Source organism: Mytilus edulis, chromosome 6 (genome assembly GCF_963676685.1).
Source record: "Mytilus edulis chromosome 6, xbMytEdul2.2, whole genome shotgun sequence".
Classification (NCBI taxonomy): Eukaryota; Metazoa; Mollusca; class Bivalvia; order Mytilida; family Mytilidae; genus Mytilus; species Mytilus edulis.
The window spans coordinates 67466388-67494129 of NC_092349.1; the positions used below are offsets into that span (position 1 = coordinate 67466388).

The 27742-nt window shown below is 32.7% G+C and overlaps 1 protein-coding gene and 1 long non-coding RNA gene across 4 annotated transcripts; one reads left to right on the plus strand and one right to left on the minus strand.

The window, feature by feature from the left end:
• Positions 1-678: 678 nt before the first annotated feature.
• Positions 679-27742, minus strand: LOC139528208 (uncharacterized). Of its 3 annotated transcripts, none has more exons than XM_071324092.1 (4): positions 27523-27742; positions 5178-5350; positions 1749-1859; positions 679-1028 (listed from the first exon to the last, which is right to left on the minus strand). In XM_071324092.1, exons 1-4 carry the CDS (start codon positions 27539-27541, stop codon positions 963-965), a joined length of 369 nt encoding a protein of 122 aa, XP_071180193.1. In that variant the 5' UTR covers positions 27542-27742; the 3' UTR covers positions 679-962. The 3 variants fall into 3 exon arrangements, with proteins under 3 accessions (XP_071180193.1, XP_071180192.1, XP_071180190.1); XM_071324091.1 differs by lacking the exon at positions 27523-27742 and adding an exon at positions 6915-7122; XM_071324089.1 differs by lacking the exons at positions 679-1028; positions 1749-1859; positions 5178-5350 and adding an exon at positions 22660-24001 and having other exon boundaries at positions 27523-27725.
• LOC139528209 (uncharacterized) lies at positions 13328-17776 on the plus strand. Its single transcript, XR_011665545.1, has 3 exons — positions 13328-13487; positions 14273-14388; positions 17664-17776. It is a non-coding gene; the product is annotated as an uncharacterized lncRNA (long non-coding RNA).

The following is a 27742-nucleotide window of genomic DNA, read 5'->3' on the forward strand; positions in this document are numbered from 1 at the left end:
ATGGCAAGAAATATCTAATTGCACAATATTGTGAAATAGCAAATTTTTTTTAATTAGAGTTATCTTTCTTTGTCCAGAATAGCAATTAATATTCGTCTTTGTAAATTGTAAATTGTACATAGATTAATCAATTTGTGGAGAAAAAAAACCAGTGACATTCCAATTGTTACCAGGAACAGTATTTGAGCTCACACTACCAAGAATAGCTTCGTAGTTGTTTTTCTGTTTTGTTTTACTACATGTACAAATGTTAATGTACCTTCTAAGGATTTAGACCCAAAAGTCTGACTGGGGTTTATGGCATACCTTATTTCTCTTGACATGTAGAAACACCCTTGGAAAAAAGGTGACGAGTTATTGCGGGATGTATTACAATACGCAGCTACGTCCGGTCAGAATGGCAAAGTCAGATCTGATGTATCATGTAGTATCATTTTCCCTACTCGTTGATGAAGCCTTGCACCAACTACTTTATTTTTTAATGTAGGATGCAACTTGCCACATATCGTTATTTTCCAATGACTATCAACCTTTCCCTCCCTTAACCCCGGTCTACCAGCTTTGCACAACAAAGCTGTATTTGTTCATCTTAAATTCACATGAAATATTTGCCAATGGACGGAACGGCTTTCATCAGCCAAGAACAGCTATTTAAAAGAACACATAATAATACATGTAAAATGTACAAATTTAGCATTTATTTGAACAGCATGATTTCATTAATTGCATTTAAATTATATAAAAAAAGAAGATGTGGTATGATTGCCATTAAGACAACTCTCCACAAGAGACAAAAATGACACAGAAATTAACAATTATAGGTCACAATCAGTTCTTTTTAACACTCAATGAACAAATTAAAGACACAATAGGTGTCTTCTCATTTAATAGGAAACTTCAATTCAGAATAAAGGATTTAAATCAGTAAGTATCTTTTTGCTTCTATTGGTCGGTTCCTGTCATCAAACTGTGTTGTTCATCGCTAGATGTTTCGGATGTAAGATCATTTGTGCGTGCAAGAACTTTGGCTACAAATAGATAAAGCAAACGTGTATACACATAAATTTTTTAAATATAATTCAAATAGATCGTTAAAGGCAAATTGCATTATGTTTTATTGTGACGTCACGATATTAATCTTTACTTAATTTTGAAGATTTTACACGGACCTACATATGTTTATTGTATGGTCTTATGTTTTTTTTAAGTAGATATGATCACTATGTTTATATTAATTGAAAAGGTAAAAAACTAACATGGTAACTCTAGCTAAAGGTTTATTCGATAGAAAAGCAGTCAAAGCAAGTCTGAATCGTTCCAAAGTTTAAAATATGTTTAATCTAGCATAACAATACATGATATAACTACTTTATATTTGACAGACTGAACTTAAATCAGGGGCGAAAGATACCAAAGGGACTGTCAAACTCATAGATCGAAAATACTCTGACAACGCCATGGCTAACAAAGGAAAAGAAAAACAGACAAATAATAGTACACAAGACACAACGTAGAAAAATATAGACTAAGCAACACGAACCCCACCAAAAACTGGGGGTTATATCAGGTGCTTCGGAAGGGTAAGCAAATCTTGCTCCACATGAGGCACCGGGTGGTTCGTGGTAAAATAAGACAGCTATATGCCAAGTATTATCCACTGCTCAAGTCTTAAAACTTGCACATCAGGATATTGTACAATGCTTTTTAATTTTTACCATAATGTCATTTTCCCTAATTTTAAAACTTACTTTCCCGCCAACTATCTTCTCTTTCATATACATTCCGGTCATCGAGTTGTCGTCCTTACTCTTGAAGATCGTTGTGTTGGTCATTACTTTGGTCCCATTTACGGTTTTGATCTACAACAAAATGTTTAATATTCACAACATTTATTTGGTGCTGCCTATACGATATGGGTATTGTTGAACAGTTCATTGTTGAAGGCCGTATGTCGTATGACGACCAATAGCTTTTTCACATCTCCAGTCATGGATGTTTTAAACGCACGCACAAAGCGGCATAACTACGGACGCGTATTAGCGCCACACATTTTATTTTTCTTTCTATGTTTGCGTTAAAACGCAAACATAGGCGATATAACGCAAACCTTTGAATCTTAAATAAGAAATAAGATAAAACAAATGTTTGCGTTATATATCGCAAAGTTTTGCGTTATCACGCATAGGTTTGCATTAAAACGCAAATGTTTGCGTTATAACACACGCATTTGCGATATAACGCAAATGTTTGCATTATATCGCAAATGTTTGCGTTATAGGTTTGCGTTATATCGCAAATGTTTGCGTTATAACGCAAACATTTGCGTTTTAATGCAAACCTATGCGTTATAACGCAAAACTTTGCGATATAACGCAAACATTAGTTTTATCTTATTTCTTTTTTTAAGATTCAAAGGAAACAGTAGTTATTAATGGAGGAGGCTGTATATATTAAAATTTATCACCTTTGTAGTCATTGAAAAGTAAAATGCTTTAATAATTAGATCATATCAATGACTAATAATGAGCAGAATAATATAATAAGATGTGGTATGAGTGCCAATAAGAAAACTCTCCATCTAAGTCACTATTCGTGAAAGTAAACCATCATAGGCCGAATTACGGTCTTCAACACGGAGCATTGGCTCACACTGAACAACAAACTATAAAGGTCCCCAAAAACGATATCCATGTTACTACCAGTATATAGATATTACAAAGAAAATTGAGTAAATTGAAGTTATACCTAAGAAAAAAACCAACCTGCTAATATAGCTATAACCGAATTTAAATATACTTCCAAAGTAAGCTCTCGTTTAAGAACTGTGTAAAGTAGGTTAGATTCAAACAAGCTACCCTTTGGCAATAAATGTATAGAATGAAGATGTGTTATTAATAAAATTATGATCTCTCTATTCAAATTGCTACCCAAGCATCTTAAAAATACTTCATTATATTGAAATGAAAATTCAATGACTTTCTATCAAAGAATCTTGATCATATTCTGAGATTTAAAAAAAAATGTTTCCTTATTAATAATTCATTTTAAAGCAGAAAGATAATTTTGTCTATTTGACTTGGAGGTTTCACAATTGTATGACATTATTTTTTATCTTTCAATTTAAATATGACTATATACTAAACTATATCTATGTTCTTGTTAAATAATACACTTTTCTGATGCAAACATCAGTCTTAATTAATGTATAATTGCACTTCAAGTATTCCATTATTCCTATGCATATTTATTATAATGACTTGGTCTTGTATGTATGTTTCTTTTTTTATCTACTAGTAAATCACATCCGAAATGGTAGATCATAAGTAAATATTTTTTGAGACATAATTTTCTTATACTTAGCCAGAATGAAGATTTTAATATGCTCTTTTCAAAAATATAATAAAAAGAAGGGGTCACCGTGCTATTTTTCAAGCTATGAGTCGTTGAAAATTGCTTAAATTTGGTTAGATTGTTCATGGAAAAACACATTTGTGTGCATAAAAAAAATCTATGAGATAGAATTTTGAAATAAATTGTGAAAAGATAGGTTTTGTAATATGTTTTAAGAAAATAAAAAGAAAAAATGGTGTCACCGAACTTGTTTTCTTGTTACAAGTAAAAAGAAAAAAAATCCCTATCTGTCCAGTATAATTTTTTTACTAATAGAGTTATCTTCCCTTAAATGGCTCTTTTGAAAAAAATGATTCTAAAAGCAAGAAAAATGATATTTGTTTAAACATTTTGGATTATACAATAAATTGCCAAGTTTTCTTTATATTTGTGAACAGTCTATAACCATTAAATTGCAAATCTGTCTTCAAATTTGCAGATTTAGGCAAATAACTAGACCGATTTTTTACTGTGATTGTTCAATCAAAGATGGCGGTATACCATGAATCTACCTTAATGAATAATTGAAATCAAGATATTTGCGTTATAATCAATATCTACTTCATAAGAAATTTGCAAATATGCTTACAGACGGCCACCAGAACAGAAGACGAGGAGTGTTGCCTGGGGTATTTAACATAGGTACATGTATATATGCCAGTGCTCTCATAGTACTATGCGTAGGCACGTTTTTTTTTTTGTATTTAACTTTAGACAATTCCACCAACAGTATAATATTGTATCAATAGCAATTTTTTTAGCAGTTCATGATATTTAACGGAGAAGATTCGCATTTCGAAAATGTATGTCTTATCAGTGATGCTCGAGACCTGTTCAGTTGAACATCAAAAACTTTAATATACTATAAAATTTAGAATGGAAATTGGGAATGTGCCAAAGAGACAACAACCCGACCAAAGAAAAAAACAACAGCGGAAGGTCATAAACAGGTCTTCAATGTAGCGAGAAATTCCCGCACCCGGAGGCGTCCTTCAGCTGGCCCATAAACAAATATATACTGGTTCAGTGATAATGATCGCCATACTAATTTCCAAATTGTACACAAGAAACTAAAATTAAAATAATACAAGACTAACAAAGGCCAGAGGCTCCTGACTTGGGACATGCGCAAAAATGCGGTTGGGTTAAACATGTTTGTGAGATTTCAACCCTCCCCTATACCTTTAGCCAAATTAATGTAGAAAAGTAAACGCATAACAATACGCACATTAAAATTCAGTTCAAAAGAAGTCCGAGTCTGATGTCAGAGGATGTTACCAAAGAAAATAAACAAAATGACAATAATATACATAAATAACAACAGACTACTAGCAGTTAACTGACATGCCAGCTCCAAACTTCAATTAAATTGACTGAAAGATTATGATTTCATCATATGAACTTCCCGTTAGGGGTTTAGTATCATACCATCATAACATATATGAGAAGAACATAACCCGTGTCATGCCAACAACTGGTTTTTTAATAAATGTGTTTAGTTCCGATGCAAAGACCCTATAAGTGAGTCAATATTAACGCCAAAATATGCAATCTTTAATGACCTTAGTATACAAACGTGTAAGGCCTGATCCAGCTCTAAAATATCCGAATTAAAGCCAAAACCGGACAAGGAACCCGAGCTCAGCATGAGGACGATACATAAGTTAATGAAACATCATTTTCAAAATCTGTATACATTGTAAAACAAGTTTTAATAAATCAATATCCGTGCTTTCAAGTCAGTACCAAAGTGTGTTAATCGTATTTATCTACAGGCGAAAACTTACGTCTGAGAAAGATTTGTTATAATTATCTGGATATTGGTCCAATATCGTATTGATGTGGTTCGAAGACTTCATTTGATCTTGCAGTGTCTCGCTTATTTCTTTGCTTATATTCGACATAACCAGAGGGATGACTGTTAAATTTCTATCACCGTCTTTCAGTAAATTCAGGAAATCTACAATTGTAAACAAAAATTCATTAGTTTCTGAGATTTTTTGAAGATTTTTGCATTTTTAAAAGTTGTTCATATACATTGTGTATACGTGAAGCCGTATTTTTTTCTTCTCTAGCACACCACACTCATATACGTATACATGCAATTAAGACCGGGTAGAGCATGAAGAACTCAGCTTGATTCTTAGATATTTCCGTACATGACATATATCACATAAATACTTGGTAATTATTTTTTTTGTAATTTAAATAATGTTACATTTTACATATATACATATTTAGAAATACAATGTTGAATGTACTGAATTTGTTTGAGCTGAACTTTCTTAGATACAGTTTGATACATCAAATTGAATCTTCTACATTTTGGGATGTGATTTTTTAACACTTTTTTACACCAAAAAGACCACGTTTTAATTTTCAAACGTCTCGGAATCAACCTGTTGGATTATTTTAAAAGAACAATCAATGCTATTAATAAGTAAAATCATTTCCAACAAAAGCATAGAAATATAACAATATCCATCGATCTAAGTTTTTCAATTGAACATGTCTTAAAATTCTTTTCAAATTATATTTTGCATTGCACAAGATCTTTCTGTCTACTTTGAATAAAAGTCTCCGATATTACAGCATTGTAGAACTGAATGATTTCATAATCATAGCAAAATTTATTTATTACTCAGTGGTCACGGGCTTTCAGTGACTGCGAGCATTCTGCTTACCCTTCCGGAGCACCCCAGTTTTTTTATCGGGTTCGTGTTGCTTAATCTTTGTTTTTCTATGTTGTGTTGTTTGTACTATTGTTTGTCTGTTTATCTTTTGATTTTGTAGCCATGGCGTTGTCAGTTTATTTTTGATCTATGAGTTTTAATGTTCCTCTGGCATCTTTCGCCTCTCTAGATCTTTTATAATTGTTTTTTCTTTGATTGTGTTTGTGCTGAACATCTTACTTGTTTAGACTTTTTTGTTTGTAATTAAATATTTAATTCATTAACGATTTTGTCCTATTATGCCGATCATTTACACTCATTTCATTAAATGCATCACTTGACTGCCACATTTTCAAGGAATGGGACTACTGACTTAGGTATGCAAATTACCTACGTTGACGTCACACCATCTGACTCAATCCAGTTTCTCGGTCTCCGTATTAAAAACGTCTTATATTTGACTACCTGTAGGGTTCTACCAAAATTAGTACCCTACACCCCGTAAAAAATATGTAATATTTCCAAATTTCAATAAAACTTTTTTAGATAATGAAAAAAAACGTTGTTTTCGCGTTACACTTTGTACCCGAATTTCCATAAAACTCGCCCAATTCGGACCAAGACCGGGGATAAATTCGTTATCTACGTTCATATCCGTAGATATGGATATTTTAACACCCTTCAGTACCCTGTACACCCTTCTGCTACGTTTCATGGTGTACTGGGGTACTTCATGGTGTTAAAATATCCATATCTACGGATATGAACGTAGATAACTTATAATATACACAGAGTTAAAAAAAAAAAATTAAAATAATATCTAAATCTAAGCAGGATTGGCGAAGAACTTACCCGATAAAAAACCAAACGGATTTTTAGAAAGATCGTCGATTTGGTATCTGTTGATATTGGCTCCAAAACTTAGTAATATAAATGAAACAAACGTGACGAAAAAGAACATATTCGAAAAAGATAAATCCATGTGTATACGAAAAATTATATAAATGATATCATACTAAATATCAGGACATATGTTACATCTTTAATATACTTACAAAATGGGGATCGACTTATAGATCAATATTATATATAAACACGACGTGTTCACTAACTGCGTAAATTCTTTTCCGATTGCAAAATGCGTTTAATTCATTTTTTTTAAGTATCGAATAATGATTTGTATAATTGTAATTCAGTGGTTGTCGTTTGTTTATGTGTTACATATTTGTTTTTCGTTCATTTTTTTTATATAAATAAGGCCGTTTGTTTTCTCGTTTGAATTGTTTTACATTGTCATTTCAGGGCTTTTTATAGCTGACTATGCGTTATGGCCTTTGCTCATTGTTGAAGGCCGTACGGTGACCTATAGTTGTTAATGTCTGTGTTAATTTGGTATCTTGTGGAGACTTGTCTAATTGGCAATTATACCACATCTTCTTTTTTACATTTACACATTTTATGTTTAATGATAATAGCATAGATATTGTAGAAAAATATACATATCTGGGACTAGTGTTAAATGAATATTTGAATTATATAGATATGGCAAAAGCTGTTGCTAAGTCTGCCAGTAGGGCATTAGGTTTGTTAATTGCCAAAAGTAAAGCTAATGGTGGTTTTGAGTTTTCAATTTTTACAAAACTTTTTGATACACTGGTTATGTCAGTTATTGAATATGGTGCCTCAATATGGGGAGCTAGGGAGTTTACATGTATTAATGCAATTAAAAATAGAGCCATGAGATTTTTTATGGGTGTTGGTAAATATACCCCAAATTTATCATTATATGGAGATACGGGCTGGATGCCATGTATTATTAAACAATGGTCATGTATTTTTAGAAATTGGTCAAGATTTTTAAAAATGAATGATACCAGACTTAATAAAAAAGTGTTTTTATGGGCAAATAGAATATGTAACAGTAAAATTAAAAACTGGAATTTTAGAGTTCATAGTAAATTTAGAGAACTTAATATTGAAAATTTTTGTAATATAAACTGTACTTTTAGTAAAAATGATATTAAGAATATTGAAAGTAATGTTTTTGATATGTACAAGAGAAAATGGTGTAATGATTTAAACACAAATGATCGCAGTAAATTGCGTACATATAGATTATTTAAACAAGAATATTATAAAGAACATTATTCAAGTGTTCATATGCCAGGAAAATATAAAAGCGCCTTTGCTAAATTTCGATGTGGTGTGGCGCCGATTAGAATAGAAACAGGCAGATATGAAGGGGTTTTAAGTGAAAATAGATTTTGTTTTAATGATTCATGTATACAACAGAAACTCATTGAAGATGAGAAACATGTTTTACTTAAATGCCCTTTATATTCACAGGCAAGACAAGAGGTTTTTACTAGAGCAGTTTCTTTTAATATTGATTTTTTAGACTTAAATGATGATGAAAAATTTATATTTTTATTAACAAATAAAAATTTATGCTTTTATTCGGCCAAAATCTGCCATGATATTTTAATTCAAAGGAAGAATGTTTTATATAGATAAAAAATGTTTTATATTTTTATCGAGCTGTCCTTTTTTATGTAAAAGTCTCTCATAACTCTTTTGAGAGTGGCTCTCGAATGTTTTTAAGATTGTTTTGTACTTTTAATTAAAACATGTTGTATATATATATTGGTTCATGTTTGTATTGTACATGTAGAGAGGTGAGACTATAATAAAATATTTGATTTGATTTATGATTTGCATTAATTTAATCATTAATGTCTCATAACTTATGCTATAGATATTAACCGTGCGTGTATCGGGGCTTATATGTATATACTAGTAATCAAAAGTATCGATAAACACGTTTGAACTCCAACTTATCTGATAATTTATTGATCCTTTTACGTGGTTCTCAAATAGAAGTTCAAAAAGTTCACGGACGTCGGATCCAAAATGTAGTAAATTCGATATAAAATCTTTCTAGCATACATTTATGTCTCAACAGAAAAGAAAAGCAGCAGTTTGATATATTTTAAGATGGACGATAAAAAAAAATTCCACAATATACATAATGAAGTCAACATTTTTAAAATAACTTTCTAGATTATGTTTGAAACTTTTTTATTTTTATTTTATATTTTTTTTTATCTTTTTTTCATTTTATACAATATACTTTCCCAGTATCCAAATAATTGTTTTGTACCTTACTTTGAAATGTTTTCACTGAAAAACGTATTTTCCGGAATTTCCCGAGTATCGCCGGAATGCCGGCATGTAATAACGTTACGGAAGGGCATGTGATAAATATCAGAGCATGTGATAAATTTTTCATATCGTCCCGCTAAACACCATTTCGGATGATATAGAATTCACGTTAATTTAATGCTATTATCATATGGTAAAAAAGATATGTTATTGTCTCTAAGTATATGATAATGATTATTACAACACAGTTGTCCCATATGTGGCCACAATCTGATAAAGATAATCCATGATTGCCAAGTTGAAACTGATTGGAATTCTGTTGTTTTAAACTCAAAACTTTCATTTCTGGTTTTACCAGTATACGTATATATGAGTCACGGTGGGTATGGTTGTCCTGCGAGAGAACGTACTGTGCTGGTGATTTGGTCCTGTCAGGTGCTGGTGGGTCCTGATTCTGTGCTGGTGGTTTGTTTACATTGTATCAGAACGGCAATAAAACGACTGTTTTGTTGCTTAATGTTTCTTTGATGCGTCATAAGTACTATGCAAAGTATATTACAACAATATTATATTGCAAAAGTCGTACAAGTTCGTTAAACGGAATTGTCCTGACGCTGTGCTGGTGATAAGAAAAACGGTCCTGGTACTGTGCTCCAATGTCCTGGTTCTGTGCTGGTGATAAGAAAAACGGTCCTGGTACTGTGCTCCAATGTCCTGGTTCTGTGTGTTTATATTTTAGTTAAAAGAAGCATATATTCAAGATCATTGATGCTGCATTGTTATTGACGAATTAACTGTTGTCTGCTTTCTTGAAATTGACATTGTTGTGAATCTGTTTACTGTTATTATGAGAGAAAAATACACCTATTTTTTTTTTTTTTTTTTTAAATTAACTGTAATTTTATTTATTGGCCTGTTGATGGAACCCTTCTTGCCCCTTTTAAGCTAAGAAAATATGTTAACGATTTTCGGGATTACGATCATTTTGCAAGATTACCAAAATACGTTGTAATTTATACATTACTTATATAATGCAGATGATGTGGTATGTTTGTTGTCAATGGAAAATTTTCCATAAGAAACCAAAGAAAGTATGTGTTAACAACCATACGTCATCGTACGACCTTCAACAATAACCGATAAAATAAAAATGTAAAAGGTTTTGCATAAAAATGGAGAGCAAAAATATAGAACAAAGGACTTACTGAGCGTTTGAATCATATGTCTTTAACAGCTTTAAACACATTTGTTTGTGAACAATTGAGTGCTGACTATAAGAATGACAATAGTATTTCGGGTTTGCTTGTTTTGGGGTTTTTTTTCGGGGATGGGGGATAAGTTAAAGCGAGGTTACAGTGAAAGTTTTAAACTTGGAATAGTTTCCCGTAAGATTTAAAAGTTGTATTTTAAAAGAAAAATGTATCTTATAGCTTGCTGTATCTGTAAGATATTTTCAACATTTTTTTTTGTCTGAAGGGTTATCAGGTATTTTTTTTCGAAAACCTAGTACACACTAACAAAACTAAGATTTCTTAGCTTTTTCATTTCAAAATTCCAAAATAGCTTGTTAGCTAAACCGTGAGGTCATTGTTAGGTAAGGTAAAGTACCCTCCTTTCGAAGTAGTCTGGTCCTACAGACAGAAAGATGTGTCATTTGTCGGACTAGTCTACTCTTAAAGTAGGGTAGTTTACATAACTTACACTGACTTTTCTGTTCAGCAAGAAAGATAACCAAAGTAATCCCTTTGTCTACACACTCATTGAAATTGGCTGTAATATTGCAAAAGTTCAAGCGATTGGGGCAAACTTACCGAGTAAAAAAAATCAAAATGTCTATCTACCTTGCACATTTTAGAAAATTCAGATCAGATAACGAAACTGGGTTCAGCAACATTTATAAGCAATTTAAGATTTTGACCCTCACAGTTTCCATTCACCACAAATATTCTCGTTACAACGAATCATTAAATACAAAAATACGAGTTGCAGCCTTTGGTTATCTATTTTAAAATAATTGTATACGAATAAAGTTATGAAAGGCAGCAGGGTCACCTGGGTGAGGAGTCCATGTCATCTGAAATAAATGCTAAGCATATATCTAGATAGCGACAGATAACCATGACATTAAAAAACTCTCTTCTTTTCGATTTTTTTCGAACAAATTGACACATAAAATGAATTATATAGTATTGTGGAATTTTTAACTTGTGTTCAATTCATTGGTTACACCTTTTACTAGAATAACAATCCTGTCAAGTATGAGCTGGGTAAAATATTTCAAAAAAGAAGATGGAAATGTGAAAGTTTCGGTGCGTCAGGTGCAACAGCATACGAACAGCTAACATGCCTCGTCAGGGTGGAAGCTAAAAAGTCCACGAAAATTTGATTTAAAACCTTTATTCGTTCCAACAAAGTTAATGATATTTTGTTGAGGATTTAACCATCTACGACAACAAGATTTTTTTTTTTAGAATTTACAGCTCTTCTATAAATACATGCAAAGCAAACCTTGATTAAATTGCTTGCTATGATTGTTTGGATGGTTGTAAACGACAGGTAAGTAGTATGTTTACTATATACTAGAATTTGTTTGTACAATAAACATTAACTTCAATTCCTGTCAGTTTGTATTTGTCCAATCAAATCCCAGTATGTATTGAAACTCCGCCTACCTATTGTTTGAAAATATCCTTGGAGCAAACATAGCAAGCAAGTCAATCAAAGTTATTTTTTGCATGCTTTTGAAGAAGAGTTTTACTATATAATGCAAAGAAGCGTTTAAGTCTTTCGCCAAAAAATACTATCAATTTCTTTTTGTCCTATGTAAACTTCCGTACCATTTCCTTCCATTCATGATCATTAAATTGAACTGTAAAATATGTCTTGGTACCTTCTTAATTCCTTTATAAGTCTTATGTAAACATAATTATGACAATAACTTTTGTGAGCACAAGATTCACTGCACACTTTTAATTAAAGTTCTGCTTAATCAAACATTAAAATGTGAACTTAAGTTTTGAGACTTTTTTAATCGACACGATTGGGACTTTTGCATATGAGAACATGGTTTATCTAGTAGTTGAAAATGCGGCTTTGAACTAGCTTTCAGTACCCTGTGAGCATTTGTTGTTCAATAATGTGTGTCTTTGTGTTATTATTCTTGTGATAAATTGCTGTGTTGCTACACCACTGTAACAATGAAGGAGGAAATGGGGGGGGGGGGGGGGGGTTGAGTAAGTGGGGAGGGGTATGCGGAGCGCTAACAAACATGTCTATACAGCATGGGCTTTGATCATTGTTGAAGCATCAATGTAAGGGGCATTTAATATCTTAATAAAACTATTTTTATTTCAGATAGTATATATTGTTATCTGATATTGGACGAAAGAGGTTGCCCTGTTATGTAATTGTGTAATATAAGTAACGATCATTTGAAAACACATATTAAACAGCCAAATGGATGCACAAGAGCTAAAATAGGAGTCATAGATCCTATTGTAACATTTGTTTCAAATATGAGCAACTTCTTATCCAAAATCACCAGCACCGTATCAGGACCCACCAGCACAATGACAGGACCCACCAGCACAGTATCAGGACATGAATAAATTGAAAAAATGCAAAATTTTAATAAATTGCAATGTTTTTTCACAAAATAGTTTTGTCGTGTGGATTGCGGTATAGAAAGCGGACTCTATGAGCATTTTTGTTTTATTTTTTCAGTTCGAGATTTTCTGAAAATGAGCATTTTTGTGTTACGCTTACTGAAACAGTTTAGAGGGTCAACTTTTTAATGCTTTACATATGAACCCATAAGAAACAAAATTGAAAAATCTCAACTGTTTTCTTCTATTTTTTATGAGTGAAAACGTCAAAAATCATCATTTTCGTCTTTGTTTACATTTTTTCATTGATCACCAGCACCCGTCAGGACCGAATCACCAGCACAGAACATTCTCTCGCAGGACAACCATACCCACCGTGTGAGTGTGTTGTGCTAGAGAAGAAAAACATACGGCTTCACGTAAACACAATGTGTATGAACAACTTTTAAAAGTGCAAAAATAATTTTGTTTTTCTTTACAATTGTAGATTTCCTGAATTAACTGAAAGACGGTGATAGAAATGTAGGTCATTCCTCTGGTTATGTCGAATATAAGCAAAGAAATAAGCGAGACACTTCAAGATCAAATGAAGTCTTCGAACCACATCAATACGATATTGGACCAATATCCAGATAATTATAACAAATCTTTCTCAGACGTAAGTTTTTGCGTATCTATAGACATATACGATTAACACACTTTGGTACTGACTTGAAAGCACGGATATTGTTTTCTTGACATGTACTTAATACAGATTTTTAAAATGATTTTAAATTAACTTATGTATCGTCCTCATGATTACATGGATTAGCTAGGGTTCCTTGTCCATTTTTCACTTTAATTCGGGTATTTTAGGGTTGGATCAGGCCTTACACGTTTGTATGTATTAAAGTTTTTGGTGTTCAACTAAACTGATCTCGAGCATCACTGATCAGACTTAAATTTTCGAAATGCAAATCTGGTACCGTTAAATATCAAGAACTGCTTAGCAATTGCTACTTATACAATATTATACTGATGGTGGAATTGTCTAAGAAGTTAAATACCAAAAAGTACCAACGCATAGTACTATGAGAGGACTGGTATATATACCGATGTTAAATACCCCAGGCAACATTTCTCGCCTTCTGTTCTGATGGCCATCTGTAAGCATATTTGCAAATTTCTTTAGAAGTAGATATATATTGATAACACAATGGCGTTTATCATTAATTTGAATATCAGAAGTTGAACATGTTCTGCTTGATATTTTTAAAAGTAATTATTGAGTTATGCCGCTTTGTGCGTACGTTTAAGACATCAATGACTGGAGATGTGAAAAAAACTATAATAGGTCATCTACGACATCCGGCCTTCAACAATGAACATTACCCATATCGTATAGGCACTCCCCAGCACACAATAACATATAAATGTGGTGAATATTAAGACATTTTGTTGTAGGTCAAAACCGTAAATGGGACAAAAGTAATGACCAAGTGAACACAACGATCTTCAAGAGTAAGGACGACAACTCCATGACCGGAATGTATATGAAAGAGAAGATAGTTGGCGGGAAAGTAAGTTTTAATATTAGGGAAAATGATATTATTGTAAAAATTAAAAAAACATTGTACAATATCATAATGTGCAAGTTTTAAGACTTGAGCAGTGCATCCTAATTAGTTTGCAGCTGTCTTATTTTAGCACGAACCACCAGGTGCCTCACGTGGAGCAAGATTTGCTTAAACTTCCGATGCACCTGATATAACCCCCAGTTTTTGGTGGGGTTCATGTTGCTTAGTCTATATTTTTCCACGTTGTATCTTGTGTAGTATTATTTGTCTGTTTGTCTTTTTCTTTGGTGGCCATGTCGTTGTCAGTTTATTTTCCATCTACGAGCTCGAGTTTGACAGTCCCTCTTGTATCTTTCGCCCCTCTTTTAAGTTCTGTCAAATATGAAAATAGATATATATCATGTATTATTATGCTAGATTAAAAATATTTAAATCTTTGGAATGATTCAGACTTGCTTTGACTGCTTTTCTAGCGAATACTTTTTAGCTGGAGTTACCCGGTTAGTTTTTGCCTTTTCAATTAATGTCATATGAAACGAGTGACTGGTGAAAAATAGTGTTTATTCAATTCTTGAACCAATGCAAGTATATATCATAAACTTAGTCTTCTGTGCACGATCTAATCATTTTTTGCGCAAACATATCTTATAGTCATTTTTTTTTCTCTCTGTCTGGTATTATGTGAAAACATAGCGGGTAATTAATTGTCGTAGTTCGAAGCCGTAGTTTACCGATTGTCACCTTATAGTAGACAATCAACGAAAAAGCATGGATATTGAGAACGTGTATAACATATTTAATCAGATAATAGTTTATTCTAATGCGTAGTGCGATCACCGGATTTTTACGAGAGGGTCACGCTAAAGTCACTTGCATACAGAAAATATGTCGGCGAATTGCTTCCTGGAAGCAAGCAATTAAAAAAAGTAAACTTCTTCTAAATGTGGACAAATCAAAGAATTTTCTCCAGAAAAAAGTATATATACATAAGTTTTATAATACTTTATTAAAGCACAAATTACACCCATAAGAGGGCCAAAGGCATGACAATTACATGTAATAACAACAATATAATGACGACATTAAAATTTACATAAAAAATAGAAATAAACCAAAACATTAAACACAACAAATGACCTCAAGTGCCCCCTGTCCTCAGTTCCATAGACTGTTTAATAAAGGAGCCTAAAGATTTCACTTGCTGACTAGTGGTTAGATTTAGTATATATTTCATTTTATTATGAGAAAAAATTTTGTATTGAGTTTTAAAATGATTAAAAAAGACAGAAATGGGATTCATTATCCAGAACTTTGCACTTATTACAAAGTCTTTGAGGACGTAGAATATTTTTATATCTTCCAGTTTCAATAACGAGGGAATGATCACTTATTCTAAATTCTAAATTTGCATATTAGTGTTCTTGTCTCAAGATTAGGGTAAAAAATAAGTCAGACCCGATATGAATTTTATTGACTCGATAAATTCCGTATTAGGACAATTGAACACTGTGTAACGAATTCATCCTGATTTTGTTTTTTTACATATTATTATTATAATATTCAAATTCAATTTGAGGACAATATCAATCAAATATATTATAGATACTTAATCTGAAACTGTGATTTAAAAAAAAATAGCACTATAAAGCAACTTAATTTTTTTTTATTAGGTCAATGGTATAAGCGAGATAATTCCAATTGACGTAATAAATAAGGGAGACAATTCCAATTGACGTAATAAATAAGGGAGATTATTACATTGGTTGCAATGAATTACATTGATTTCCCAGTTAGATAAAAACCGATAATTTCACATGTGAAATAAACGTGGTTATTTTACTCTCTGACGTCATACAACAATAGGCGTTGTCAGACGTCGATAACGTCGGATCAAAACAAATTGTCAATGCGTAGGAAAAAGATATAGTTCCTTACATTTTCTACATTAATTTCACAAAAAAAAGCCATTTACCAATGTAATAAAAAGAATAACTAATCGCCGTATTTGAATATCAAAAATATGACAACTTGTGACCGAACGCCGCTATGGATTAAACTCGTGCTGCGCACTCGTTTAATCCATGCGTCGTTCGGTCACGCGTTGTCTTATTTTTGATATTCAAATACGGCGATTAGTTATACTATAATAATTTCAATTGATTTCAATTGACGTGATAAAAAAATTGTACTGAAATTTATTAGGACAATATCAGCCAATCAAATTGCGAGAAATTACTCTGAATCAGGATAATACTATAAAAAATGAATTCAGCAAGATATAAAGAATTCTAAACCAGTGTGCTTGTAATTAAATTTTATATTTTGCAACTTTTTATGATGATGACCAATAACCATAGTCTTTGTCTTTTTACAGTTATTACAGTGAGTTGCAATTTATCACAATAAGAAGAAAATGTATCTAAGCTTCCCGGAAGACCTTCTTTTGATTCTGACATTATTAATAAATCATCTGCAAACATTAAACTTCCAATAACAGAACTTTTGAGAGTTAGCGTTTGACACTAATTTCTGGAGAATAAATTTGGAACATCATTTATATATTATAAGGGTTGGATTTAAAGAATCCCCTTGCCTAACTCCTCGGTTTATATCGAAGTGGTCAGAAAAACAATTGTTAAATTCAGTGCTTACATAGTCTTGGAATACAAACATTTAATAATATTAATCATTTTATTGCCAACTCCTGAAGACAAAAGTTTAGAAAAATAAAGCTTGACGCCACACAGAATCAAAAGCTTTGCGCAAGTCAATGAAGCATGCATACATTTTTCTCTTACCCAGATGTATGTTTTTATTTATTAAAGTTTTTAGTACAAACAAACTGTCAGTTGTACTAATTTTAGGTCGAAAACCAAATTGAAATTTACTAAATTTGCCTTCCATATAAATCATTTAAAACCGCACTAAATATTTTTGCTACACCATTTAAGAACTATGAAAACTATCCATTTAGTTATGAAAAACATATGCATCATTTTTTTTTTAATTTGAGGTTTCATTTGGCTTTAATATAAAAATAGGGATCATATCTACTCTAAAAAAAACACAAGACCATACAATAAATATATATAGGTCCGTGTAAAATACAACATAATGAAATGTGCCTTTTATGATCTATCTGAATTATATTTTAAAAATAAAATTGAGAATGGAAATCGGGAATGTGTTAAAGAGACAACATCCCGACCATAGAACAGACAACAGCAGAAGGTCACCAAAAATGTATGTATATACATGTTTGCTTTATCTATTTGTAGCCAAAGTTCTTGCATGCACAAATGATACTACATTTGAAACATCTAGCGATGAACAGTACAGTTTGATGACAGGAACCGACCAATAGAAGCAAAAAGATACTTACTGATTTACTTACTTCGTTCTATACTAAAGACTGATATTAAGCGAGAAGAAAACTATATATGATATAGCTTTGTTCATATAGAATGTAAAATGTAAATTTGGAACATCATTTATATATTATAAGGGTTGGATTTAAAGAATCCCCTTGCCTAACTCCTCGGTTTATATCGAAGTGGTCAGAAAAACAATTGTTAAATTCAGTGCTTACATAGTCTTGGAATACAAACATTTAATAATATTAATCATTTTATTGCCAACTCCTGAAGACAAAAGTTTAGAAAAATAAAGCTTGACGCCACACAGAATCAAAAGCTTTGCGCAAGTCAATGAAGCATGCATACATTTTTCTCTTACCCAGATGTATGTTTTTATTTATTAAAGTTTTTAGTACAAACAAACTGTCAGTTGTACTAATTTTAGGTCGAAAACCAAATTGAAATTTACTAAATTTGCCTTCCATATAAATCATTTAAAACCGCACTAAATATTTTTGCTACACCATTTAAGAACTATGAAAACTATCCATTTAGTTATGAAAAACATATGCATCATTTTTTTTTTAATTTGAGGTTTCATTTGGCTTTAATATAAAAATAGGGATCATATCTACTCTAAAAAAAAACACAAGACCATACAATAAATATATATAGGTCCGTGTAAAATACAACATAATGAAATGTGCCTTTTATGATCTATCTGAATTATATTTTAAAAATAAAATTGAGAATGGAAATCGGGAATGTGTTAAAGAGACAACATCCCGACCATAGAACAGACAACAGCAGAAGGTCACCAAAAATGTATGTATATACATGTTTGCTTTATCTATTTGTAGCCAAAGTTCTTGCATGCACAAATGATACTACATTTGAAACATCTAGCGATGAACAATACAGTTTGATGACAGGAACCGACCAATAGAAGCAAAAAGATACTTACTGATTTACTTACTTCGTTCTATACTAAAGACTGATATTAAGCGAGAAGAAAACTATATATGATATAGCTTTGTTCATATAGAATGTAAAAGGGGACTGATTGTGAATATGTATATTTGATTAATGAAATCATGCTGTTCAAATAAATGCTAAAGGAGTAGGTCCGGTTAGGGCCGATTTTGGCCTCAAATTTCAGGTTCATCTCACGAAAGATTTTGGACACTTTTTAAACACTTAAGTGTCTATTTCAATTGATTCGATTAGTTTATGTGAAAGTTTTTAACTGATTTAGTAATTAAAAAACGCTCTGATCCAAGCTAAAATATGAAAAATCTATCAAATATGCCAAAAAACGTCACTTTTCAGATGGTTTTTGTCAAAAATGAAAGTGGCCGCATCCGTGTTCATCCCCAACCTTTATATATGTTTTGTATTATCATCAAATACAACTTACATTTCAATATTATGAATGAACACGAATGCGGCCACTTTCATTTTAGACGGAAACCGTCTAAAAATTAACCAAAATGATCAAATTTTGAAGATTTCAGTAATTTAGCATGACTTAATGATGCTAGAACGCGATATTTGTGCATTGTATTGTCAAAAACAGCTCATATTTATGTAGCAGAAGCATTTTACTTTCCTAAATATAGCTTAAAGATTACATTTTCACAATTTTCTAAAACTGCTATATTTTGGGGCCAAAAAGGGGTCTTACTGAACCTACTCCTTTGTACATTTGACATGTATTATCATATGTTCTTTAAGAAAGCTGTTCTTGATAATGAAAGCTGCTTGATTGTCTATTGGCAAATATTTCATAAGATTTAAAGATGAAAACAAGTTAACAACAAATACAGCTTTGTTTTGCAAATTTGGTAGACGGAAGTGACGGAAATGTTAATAGTCACTGGAAAATTACGATATGTGAATAGGTGCAGGAGACCCACTTACAGAATCCTAAATAGTTGTTGCAAGTTAATTCAACGAGTATATTTGATTTTTTTGATTTTTGTTGTTTTAATGTCACTTTTAAGCACCGATTTTGGGCTATTTTTATTGGGTGAGGAAGCCGGAGAAACGAGAAGAGAAAATAATATTACACGATACATCAGATATAACTTCTAGGCCATTCCGATCGGACGTAGCTACATATGTACGTATCAATTAATACATCCCACAAAAGCTTTTGCCTTTTTACAAAGAATTTTGCTACATGTCAGGAGAAATAAAGTATGCTATTAACCGCAGTCAGCCTTTTTGGTCTAAATCATTTGAAGGTACATTGACATTGGTACATGTACTAAAACAGAAAAACAACTACAAAGCTATTCTTGGTGTTGTGAGCTCAAATTGTTGTTACTGGTAACAATTGGAACATCACTGGTTTTTTTCACAATTTGATTGGTTTATACATAATCTACAGTTTACAAGAACGAAAATTAAGAAGTAAGATCATTAATGGTTGATTCGTGGATCAGAATAATGTATCCAGATGGATGATAGGTCTTTCTGCGATATTTTACTGGTGAAATAGAGTCTCCAATTCAGCGTACAATGCAAGATTCATATTTATAATACTAAAATAACGAGGTCCAAATTGTCAGCCGTCATCACGTAAAAACGACGAATCACAGAATTAAACTTTATATTATAACTAATATAGTACAAAGGTGTAGATTAACAAATACACCACTCCAGGCCCTTTTGTTTTCCACGTAATTAATATTGCCAATAATTAAGAAGTTCCGAGTCGAGTCCGATACCGATACCAATAGTATATTCACCTGTTACCTATTACCTTATCTGTACGTTCCGCAGCTGACAGGCGCACCACCAAACGGTGTATTCAGGATTAATATGCTATATACACGGGTCATAATCACAGGGTTGTCATTACTAAATTGTCAAATTGCTACCTATTGTAGTATTTTAATCAGTAAGACTTTCTAAGATAACAATACGAATACTAAAAATCTGACTCAAAATAAGGCGTATAGGTACAGTTTTCAATTTGTTAGCGGGCATGACGTAAAACTGCGAATCAAGAATTCAACTTTATTCATAACTAATATAGGATAATGCTGTTGATTAAAAAATACTCCATTCCAGGACCTTTTGTTTTCCAAATAATTGATATTACCAATAATTGATAAGTTCCAGTTCGACGGGTTCAAACAGAAACATTTGAAAGCAGAGAAAACTGTGTATCTTATAATCGGCATGACTTTATCAGATGACAATACTAATACTAAAATAAGGCTTGCGCATAGTTATATACATTAATTCAGTCACGGACCCGCGATATCACGGGTGTGTTCTAGTTTATATAATGTTTCCTAGTTGTGGACTTAAATGTCAGTAGTACTAAATATTTTAAATAGTGTCTGCGGTATTAAATCTTTTTCTTTTAATCCTGATAATAAACATTTTGTTTCCATTGATCCTTATAATCGAATGTCTATTTTTTTCAAATTCATTGGGTGCCTCATTAGTTAAAATGTCAGATCCAAAAGGCCATTTTACTATAGGAGGTAAATTTCATCTTTAAATAAAATTTAATAGAACAATCAATACAGAAATAAAAATGTAGCAATAAGTCTTTCCGTGTGTTTTATTATTACAAATTATCTTTTTTTATTCATTTCATACCAATATAAAATCGGTGCTTACACCTCTTTCCCCTATAGAAACTTCGCGGTTCAACAGCAATAAAACCCAACTGCCCCTTTAAATGTCAGTTTGTAAAAGATGAACTTTACAATTTTCCCACGTGATACATAATAATCGTATAACGTTTATTAAAGCATCAGTAGTATATATAACAAAAGAAGATGTGGTATGATTGCAAATGACACAGCTCTCCACGAGTGACCAAATGATACAAAAATTAAGAACTATAGGTCAACGTACGGCCTTCAACAATGAGCAAAGCCCATACCGTATAGTCAGCTATAAAAAAAAACAAAGTGACAAATGGATGTAAAACAATTCAAACGAGAAAATTAACCGCCTAATTTATGTAAAATATGAACGAAAAACAATTATGTAACAAAACAATTGACAACCACTGAATTACAGACTCTTGACTTGGGAGAGGCACATACATAAAGACGGTGGTGGGTTAAACATGTTAGCGAGAGCCAGTCCGTCCCTTTAACCTTGGACAGTGGTATAATTGTATACAACATTAGGCAATCATACCACATCTTTTTATAAACTAGTGAAAACCTCGAGACATCGATCGAGTGACTGTCTCTATTGCAGCGAATAATATGCGACATGTATTTTGCTCATTGTTGAATCCGTATGGTGAACTGTTTTTGCTACTATCTATATATATGTGATTTCGACTCTGGCGGATAGTTGTCTCGATGGCAATAATACCACATCTCTTTTAGCTATTTTACGCACTACAAGAATTTTAGAAACAACCTCAAGAATCCCATCAAACACATATTGTTCAGAACGCCTATGTCACTGTATAACTCAATGTTTCAAAAAATATGTTTTATTTTGCGACAGACTAACAATGATGTCTAAGGCAAATATTGAACACGAGCCTAGTTTTATGAATGAACTATATATATAAGAAGATTTACACAATATAAACAATGGCAATCTTTTAGACTAGTGGGTGTTGTCTCAATGGCAATCATAGCTCAACTCCTGTTTTTATATCCTACAAATAGAATAAGATGTGGTATGAGTTTAAATGAGACAACTCTATATATCCAAGTAACAATGTGTTATTATTAAACCAGTTTATGCCAATGTTCGGCCTTCAACATGGAGTCTTACCTCACACCGAACAGCAAGCTATAAACGGTCAACCAACGGTTTAATTTATTAAAAAAAAATTGTTCCATTTTCATAAATTCACATGGCTACACGCATCCAAAAACATACCTGGTCATTTCAAAATAAATGGAATAGTTATAACAAAAAATAATTTGAATTCTAAATATTTATTTGATCAGTGAGTGACAATACCACTTAGTGTGTTCATCCTAAAATCTTTCAACCCCACATCGCGAGATAAAAATATTTTCTTGGGACGACTTTTATTCTTCTAGAATGAAAATGTAGATGGCAATTCTTTCCATTTTTTACAACACTGACAAATGAGGCACCTTTTCTATCTAAGTTGTAGAAAATGTCTTTTGCAGTTCTAAGGACGTTCCTGTATCCATCCCACCAATTTCCAACACGTTTTGTCTCGGCTACTGCTTTCATATTCTTCTCAGCTTTTGCTAAATTCATGACTGAATGACTCTTGTCCACACTAGCCACTGCTATGTTTCTTCCATTTTTCCTAAAATTGATGTGTCCTCCACCAACCCCTACCCAATGTTTGTCACCGCCCCATATGGGGTCATAGGCGAGAACAATCCAGTCCCGCCAGTAGTATTTCCCGCCAAGGAGATTAAATAGTCCAGTGGCAAATTGGCCATTTGTCTGACCACTGTTTGTAGCAGCGTATGCGCCAATATCCTTCCCGGATTGGGGGTGATAATTTACATTAGCGCACCGGTAGTCAATTTGCTCGAACTTCCCTTTCACTTCTTTTATTCTCTTTTCCCAATCAGATTTCATAAAATTTGCATTGTGGGTAAAGTTGTTAACAAAAAGATAGCCCAATTCAACTTTTACAGCTTGCAAGAGAAGTTGCATTACACCGAGTAGAAATACCTGTGTTTTTTTGCGGTCATTTTCGGTATACCGCAAAACGGAAGTACCAAGATCCTCTTGAAATGTACCTTGCTTTTGGACGATGGCTTGATACAATTTTGTACCACTATTCTGAAAATCACCTTCATAATTCGCAATAAAAATTGTCTTCCTGTTTTCAACAGCAACCTGCGGAACAGCATAAATATATTGAAACTCTCGCGACACAGCATTGATCCTTTGTTCTAGTTGCCCAAAATTGATTGCAACAATATTCCACTGAATCAATCGCTCGATATCGTTAAATCGATTATCCACTCTATCCAAACGATTGTCGATATTTTTCATCATATTTTTCATGAAAGCCAACTCCTCAGACTCTGATGGAATGAACGCCATGACGACCCCTATAAATGGACCTAATGCACCAAGGTAGGGACCAATACCTTTTGCGATCTTTGTTAAAGACGTTCTGAATTCCTTCTTTTCAAGCAGTTCCGCTATCCCTTTTGCAAGTTCAAGGCCAGCAGTAACTTGTTGTTTTTCATCCGGAGTCATGCTGTGGATAGGCGAGGAAAATAACATCAATAGAGTAACAAAGCAGGACCATTTAGATGCGAACTCTGAAAATTAATGATAAAAGTAAAATGATAATTTAATTAAATAAGTACATACAAATGGCGTATAGAATATTCACTAAATAACTAAAAATCAGCCAACTATATATATACTGTACAAAAATCAGGTACATAAATACATGGTTGCTTTTATGTTGAGCATATGATTATGTGAATATTTCTTTTTGTGCGACAGTTCATTTTGGTTCCTTTCCGTAGTCCGCGTTAAGACTATCAATAATAAGCAATAAAACATCTAAGTGCCGGGTGAAAATTGCAGGATTAAACAAATCTGTCATCTATAGTTGTTGCAAACTCCTATATCATTTGGTATAAGTGGAATGTTGACTCGTAGTTTTATAAGATTTTAGGTGAAACGCAAGAAAAAAAAAAGATGAAATATGAAATTAAAGGGCAACAACTCTAATATTGAGTGAGTAGATTGACAATTTCCGTTATTTGACTCATTTGAAGATCTCGTCTTGCTGATCAGTTTTATTTGAAGTTTCTCTATGTCTTTAATATTTTTGAAGATAATAGGCAAACTGAAAAAAGTAGTAAAATTCATTACTTAAGGACAACAACTCCTACAAGAAGTTGTCTGACACTTTTGACGTAAACAGATAATACTTTTAGCGCAACATTTTGCATATTCCTGCCCCTGACCGATTTTCTATTTTTAGCGGTTTTCAAATTAAACAAAACTACATTTTCCCCCTATGTTCTTGATTAATGATTGTGCACTGACATATGGAAACGTTTTGGTTAAAATTTGACTCGGTAGTTTCATAGATGATCTTTATATAAGTAAATGGACGACGACGACAGACGAAGGACTTCAAGTGATGGAAAAAGCTCGGCGAGTCTTGCTTTTCGTCCTGTTTCTAAAGCTCCGACGGTACAAGTAAATTTTATGTTATCCTACAATAGATATAGGAAGATGTGGTGTGAGTGCCAATGAGACAACTCTACATCCAAATAAGAATTTATAAAAGTAAACCATTATAGGTCAAGGTACGGCCTTCAACACGGAGCCTTGGCTCACACCGAACAGCAAGCTATAAAGGGCCCCAAAAAGTTAGTAATGTAAAACCATTCAAACGGGAAAAGCAACGGTCTAATCTATATAAAAATGTACATACATTGTAAATGATTCATTGTATATCAATAAAGCAAGTGTGAAAGACCACTTTCACCTGAAAATGACCAAAGGAAAACAATCAACGGTCAATTTTGTTCACATGATTTATTGACCATAAGGTTTTGTCTTTTTAACAAACTGTTATACTAACCATACCAATGTTCCTAACAAGTCATAAGTACATAAGAGCTCCAATTGTTTTGACGGCCTAAATTGTACTCCTGTATTAGGTAAAGTCCGACAATTTCGTCTTAACTGGCAGAGCTGGTGATTTAACTTTTATATATCTAGTATGCCAGGCATAATTAAGCAAATATAAATATGGACCAATTCAAGTACACCTTATATGGTGCTTCTAGGGTGTGCTCGACTTGAGTGACTGCACAAAGTATTTTGGAATGTAAAGGTTGTTTATGACTTTTGGTAACAATAAACACAAGCTAATCATGAACCTGGACGAACAATCGAATAATCTTATGTTTAAAATTTTATAACGAAATCTGTTTATATAAGTCTGTGGGTTTTCAGCAAAAATCTTGGATGTATTTTCCCCAAAATACCTGTTTGCTTTAAACGAAGTTTCCCTTTATAATATGTTAAAAAAGGCACATCTCTATTACAATCATTTATTATTTTTGATGTTTTGATTACATTACACTTTGAAATTCAATTGGATACAGAAGGGGGTCATAAGCCTCAATTAAAATATTCCGCAATTTTTTTTTATGTATAGTAACTCCAGATTTTTTTTTTGGTATAAAGATAACCATGATATTTGTCAATTCCTTCTGAAATGAAGATATGCCTTCTATTTGATCGACGAAAGATACAGTGGAGGATCCACAGGCGGGGGTCCGGGGGCTGAAACCCCACTTCTATTGACGATCAATGTATTTGAATGGGGACATATAGTAGGACCCCCTTTTATCCTGGGTTTGGACCCCCTTTAAAAAAATGACTGGATCTGCCCCTGATATGCCATTTCCACTATTCTATTACAGGGCCGTAACTACCTATAAGGCAGGGGAGGCAGTTCAGGGGAGGCAGTTTTTCTACACCAAATTTTTTTTTGAAGTAATAAATTGAAATATTGACAATATGTCCACCAAGAATTTGAATTTATAGTATAAACAACACAAGTTTACAGTTTTAACAGTGTTATCATGATACGTGATATATGTCATTTTCCGGATTTTTGATCGATAGTGACACGTTTCAGTATTTGTTTGTTTGGGTTTTTTTTTGTTCGTGTGGCCGTCCGTCTGTTATTCAGTATTCGTACGAGAACACATATTAAACTTTGCTTTTCGATAATTTTGAATAAAACATAACTATTCACATTTATTTAGGGACTCAATTAATCATAGGAAGTTCCCTTTGTATTGTGAATCTTTAATAATATCGGAAATTCGTTACCAGCTGAATCAGCAGTTGGGTCATTTTTTAACGTTTCCCGATCGGACGAGAACATTATGGTCAATGCCTTAGTAGTTAAACACTCCTATTCGTTGTAGCAGGGACTTTCTATATTAAGTATAATTATATATACTAGTATAGAAAGTCCCTGGTTGTAGTTATATACATGTTTGTTCAGAAAAGCGCTTCGGACGCAATAACTTATTAAACGTGTTGTTTTCCATTTTTTTTAGCCATTTTAAGGTTCATCTTAACAAATGGACAAATATGGCCGTATTTTCACCTCAAAAACTACTCTGTGTACAGACTTACCTGTGCTGTTTGGAAAGTTTTAAGGCCTAGCATCCACTAGATATTTAAAAGTTAAACGCATTTTGTGTTAAAGAAAGATAAAATATTTTTTGGTTTTTGCTAGGCATTTTTTTTCCTTTCTGCAGAAGGTGTAAAAATAAACAAACACCTGAATTACTTTGATACTGTCCACTTACTGACTCAGATGAACTCTTTAACTCACCTGTAGTTGTGAAGATACCTCTAGTCCATGTTAATTAAGGACAATCAAAACAATACAAACCGGGTTTTTACCTGAGGGAGCATCTCATAGTTGTACCACAACTTAGTTAATTTTCAGACCTTTTGCATGAAGGAAAAAAAATGCCCATCAAAATCCAAAAGAGATTTTATCTTTCTGAAACACAAAATGCATTTAACTTTATTATATCTAGTGGATGCCAGGCATTAAAACTTTTCCAACTTCACAGGTAAGTCTGTACTCAGAGTAATTTTTGGCATGTAAATACAGCCATATTTGTCCGTTTGTTATGATGAACCTTAATGAGGAAAACATCGGCGGGGGGGGGGGGGGGGAGGGGGCTCATTCGGCGGCCCCCAAACCCCTGCCTCCCCTGAATTCGAACCCTAGTTACGGCCCTGTATTATGACCCTATGTTAAGTATATTTTAGTACTTACCCAGTTTAATCTTAACCATTCTGTTATCTGTTTGCTTAGACCACTTTAAATTTCAAGCGTTCGTTGGTTCGCTTGCAATTAAAGCGTCTCTCCCAAATCAAATGGTTTTCCAATGTGAGATTGAATGTTAATAAAAGAATTACACAAAATAAACTTTTTCCCGCGTTTCAAATTCGTGCAGCATAAGTTCAAACCCGTTACATAACATAAGTTATGGGTT